Source organism: Myotis brandtii, unplaced genomic scaffold, assembly GCF_000412655.1.
Source record: "Myotis brandtii unplaced genomic scaffold, ASM41265v1 scaffold244, whole genome shotgun sequence".
NCBI classification, from domain to species: Eukaryota; Metazoa; Chordata; class Mammalia; order Chiroptera; family Vespertilionidae; genus Myotis; species Myotis brandtii.
The window spans coordinates 4,755,945-4,760,307 of record NW_005359225.1 but is presented as its reverse complement, the minus strand read 5'-3'; the positions used below and the strand labels follow the sequence as shown (position 1 = coordinate 4,760,307).

Here is a 4,363-nt window from a genome sequence, read left to right as displayed (position 1 = left end):
GGTTTCTCTTGAGCAGATTTGAGAGGACTTGCCAAGCTGGCAGAGATTTCCCATTGTGGATGGAATACTGGCTGGTGAAATCCAGAAGAGATCAAGAGCAAGCTAGTGTTGAAGTGTCCTCAATTGAGGGTTGGGGGTGGGGAGAGGAATTCCTGCCTCTGGCCCAGGCCTCTACATGCCCCTCATTGCTTGGCTCAGCTGCTCTGTGGGGTAAACTGGGTGGGGAGAAGATCTGGGCTTGGGAGGGGGACAAGAAATATGACCAAGAGTCTTATGGTTGCTGCCTCTCAGGCCTTTTGACTCTCTGACCGTGGCTTTCTGGCAGGAACAGATGGACATGGCCTGGAAGATCACACAGCTGCTGCTTCTGGCTTCGGCGACTGCTGTGTGGGGTGCTCCGCCCAGGACTAGACAGGGCAGGACGGATCTGCTCAATGTCTGCATGGACGCCAAGTACCACAAGACAAAGCCAAGCCCCGAGGACAAGCTTCATGGCCAGGTGAGGGTGGGGTGGGGAAAGGATTGACCCCAGAAAGGGAAGAAGTAGGGTGATAGGAAGATCAACTTTGAGGGGGGTGATAGAGGCAGGAGTGTGACTAAGGTGATACTGAGGGTCTCTCCAGGGGCCACCAAATCTACAACAGGGGTGGGGGGAACCTACTATGGGCCGAGTGCTTTCCTCACATCTTATCAGTGAATAAGCCCAAATGTCCTACTTGGTTGGTGGGTGGTGGTCTTTACTTAAACAAGTGAAGAAATAGGCCCAGAGAGAGCACAGATACCCGTGGAGATTGAGAGGCTAATCATTAGCAGGGGCTGGAGAGAGACAGGCAGAAGTTTCCCAGCCTTCATTCTGGGCCAGCGCACACAGCTCAGAGGTAAGGCAGAAGGGGAGACCGGTCTCTCGCAGTCACCAGGAAGCTCACATATACAAACAGGCCAGGTCCTCCACCCCCATGAGGTTCTGAAGAGACAGTGACAAATCAGATGTACTTGGCCTTGGAGGATGAATAAGCATTTTCCAGGAAGACCAAGCAGGAAGGGGCCACCTAGAAGAGGACAGCATGTACACGGGTCGAAGGGTGACAGGACAAAGAGTGGCAAGTCTTGTGGGCCAGAGACCACAGAAAAGGAGAGGTGAGACCAGGGTCCCCATTTCATAGATAAGGCCCCTGGAAGCAGTTCAGGAAATCTGAGCTTGAAGTTGAACTCCAGGCTCATGAGAGATGCCAGTATTTCGTTCCTCCTGGTCTCCAACTCTGCTCCCCACAAGGTTTCACGTTGCCAGAGGGCTGGGGATGTTCTCCGGGAAAGACTGTGGCATGGACTCACTCCAGGGACTCGAAGTGAAGAGGAGGAAGCCCAGCAGCCCCATGACTCCTGAGTCGTTTCCAACATTTCATTGCTTTGTGTGCGTACGTGGTGAAATACAGGGTGTCCTCAAAAAATGTATACACACTTTAACAGCTGATAGCTCAATTTTGAAAATGAAGTGTATTTTAACAAACACGGCCTTTATAACTATTCAAAGTGTGTATATACATTTTTTGGGGACACCCTATATGCATAACATAAAATTTGCCATTTAAGCATTTCAAAGTGTACGGTTCAGTGGCATTAAGTGCATTCACATTGTTGTGCAACCATCGCCACCACCCATCTCCAGAACGACTTCATTTTCCCCACCCAGAAGTTGGTACCTACCTCGTCATTTTTAGAACTTTTTAAGTTCTTTTTAAGAACTCTCTGAAGCCCAAGCCGGTCTGGCTCAGTGGATAGAACGTTGGCCTGCGGACTGAAGGGTCTCAGGTTCGATTTCAATTCGTCAGGGCACATGCCCGGGTTGCGGGCTCAATCCCCAGTAGGGGACATGCAAGAGGCAACTGATCAATGATTCTCTCTCATCATTGATGTTTCAATTTCTCTCTCCCTCTCCCTTCTTCTCTGAAATCAATTAAAAAACAAATCTCCCCTCTTGCTTGACTGTGGGTACTAGAGTCCATCTCAGAGAGTTGAAGCAATTGGTCCATGATCATACAGCTCTTGAATCCCAATCTAGAGTGATTAAAAAAATATATATATATATATCTCCCACTGGGGATGTGCCCACAACCAAGGTACATGCCCTTGACCGGAATCAAACCTGGGACCCTTCAGTCCGCAGGCCTACGCTCTATCCATTGAGCCAAACCGGTTAGGGCCTGTCCTGAATCTTAACCCCACCATTTACCAGGGGTTCAGCTTACTTACACTCCATAAAATTTGGAGTAATGATGTTTTTACTGGATTGTTGAGAGGATAAAGCACAAAAGCCTCAGGGACTCTGCGCCTGCTGTTTTCTAGGCCTACAATGTTCTTTGGCTTCCCCCAACTCCGAAGGAAAATCATACACAACATGAGAGAAGAGGTTTGATCTGTTTTGTTCACTGTAGTATTCTTAGTATCTAGCCCAGTGCCTGATATATAATAAGCACTCAATATTGGTTGGATGCAAAATGAGTAATATAAATAACTTAAATAATGTGAAATACGTTTAAATATATATTTTATTGATTTTTTTTTACAGAGAGGAAGGGAGAGGGATAGAAACATCAATGAGAGAGAAACATTGATCAGCTGCCTCCTGCACACCTCCTACTGGGGATGTGCCCGCAACCAAGGTACATGCCCTTGACCGGAATCGAACCTGGGACCCTTCAGTCCGCAGGCCGACGCTCTATCCACTGAGCCAAACCGGTTACGGCTGAAATACGTTTATAAACTGTTTAGAGCTATACAAATAATAGTTGCTTCTCCAGACAGAGGTTCTCCAGGTTGCCCACATCCCCTGTTACTCTGTTAAAATCCAATATCATAATTGCCTTTAACACAAATGGGGGCTCCTCAAGTGCCAGGCATAAAGACACCCTCCCCACTGAGTCTTCCTCTGGATGATATACTGGGGCCAGAAAATGGAGAAGATGGCTGTTCTGGGGGAAGAACTTAGTCCTGTGTCTTCCCCACCCAGTGCAGTCCCTGGAAGAAGAACGCCTGCTGCTCTGTCAACACCAGCCAGGAAGCCCATAAGGATGTCTCCTACCTGTACAGATTCAACTGGGACCACTGCGGCCCGATGAAACCCGCCTGCAAGCGCCACTTCATCCAGGACACCTGCCTGTATGAGTGCTCCCCCAACCTGGGGCCCTGGATCCAGGAGGTATGAGTTCCTCCCCATGCCTGCTTCCCAGACATCTCCTCGTCCTGCCTCTGCAGCTCGGGGCTCTTTAGGGCTGGGCTACTGAGAATCCTGAGCCTGAGTGCTTTTCCCCTACTGACATCTCCCAGGTGAACCAGAGCTGGCGCAGAGAGCGGATCCTGGACGTGCCCCTGTGCAAAGAGGACTGTGAGAGCTGGTGGGAAGACTGCCGCACCTCCTACACCTGCAAGGGTAACTGGCACAAGGGCTGGAACTGGACCGCAGGTGAGAGCCTGGTGGGTGGGGTGAGAGGGGGACAGTGGGGGTGTGAGATGGGTATATGAAGGGAGAGAGTTGTGAAGTTGGCAGAACCAGAGATAGTTCTGGGCCCAATGGCTAAAGGCCTCCCATCCTCCCACAGGGTCTAATGAGTGCCCGGTGAAGGCTGCCTGCCACCGCTTTGATTTCTACTTCCCCACGCCTGCTGCTCTGTGCAATGAAATCTGGAGTCACTCCTACAAAGTCAGCAACTACAGCCGAGGCAGTGGCCGCTGCATCCAGATGTGGTTTGACCCGGCACAGGGCAACCCCAACGAGGAGGTGGCCAGGTTCTATGCTGAGGCCATGAATGGAGCTGGGCTCCATGAGTCCTAACTTCTCCTGCTTGGCCTGGCCTTAATGCTGCTCCTGCTGCTCAGCTGAGCTCCTTTTACCTTCTGATACCTGGTCATCCCCATGCAGTTAAGCCCCATGGCTCAGCCCCCATGGTCGGAGCTCTGTCCAACAGTTTGAATAAACTAGTTACCCCGCAGGTGACTTGCAAATTATTTGAGTGTGAATGGGAATGTGACTTCTGCTTCCCTGTTTCCATTGACTGAGACTTGGTCAGTTCCCAGCTCTGACACTTGCTAGGAATTTGCCAGATACTTAACTATTCTTCTAATCAAGGACATATTCACAGCTTTCAATTTCATTTTTCACTGTAGAGTCAGGCCCAGGACTTTGTCATTTGAATTGGACCAAAGCCTTCCAGGGTTGACTATTCTGTCCTGAGCTCAGCTCTTCAGTAGAAGAGAGGGAATGGGAGTGACCAGCATGTTCTGGATGCTGGCTGGGAAGAGGTGAAGGGGGCCAGCAAGAGCCATACTCCTACAGCTAATACCCTTAAAGCACTACCTGCCAGGCATT

General features: G+C 50.1%; 1 protein-coding gene across 1 annotated transcript; it reads left to right on the top strand.

The window, feature by feature from the left end:
• Nucleotides 1-316: 316 nt before the first annotated feature.
• On the top strand, nt 317-3,986 carry LOC102255082 (folate receptor alpha-like). The gene is made up of 4 exons (XM_014540450.1): nt 317-499; nt 3,008-3,196; nt 3,325-3,460; nt 3,597-3,986. Exons 1-4 carry the CDS (start codon nt 332-334, stop codon nt 3,827-3,829), a joined length of 726 nt encoding a protein of 241 aa, XP_014395936.1. The 5' UTR covers nt 317-331; the 3' UTR covers nt 3,830-3,986.
• Nucleotides 3,987-4,363: the final 377 nt, after the last annotated feature.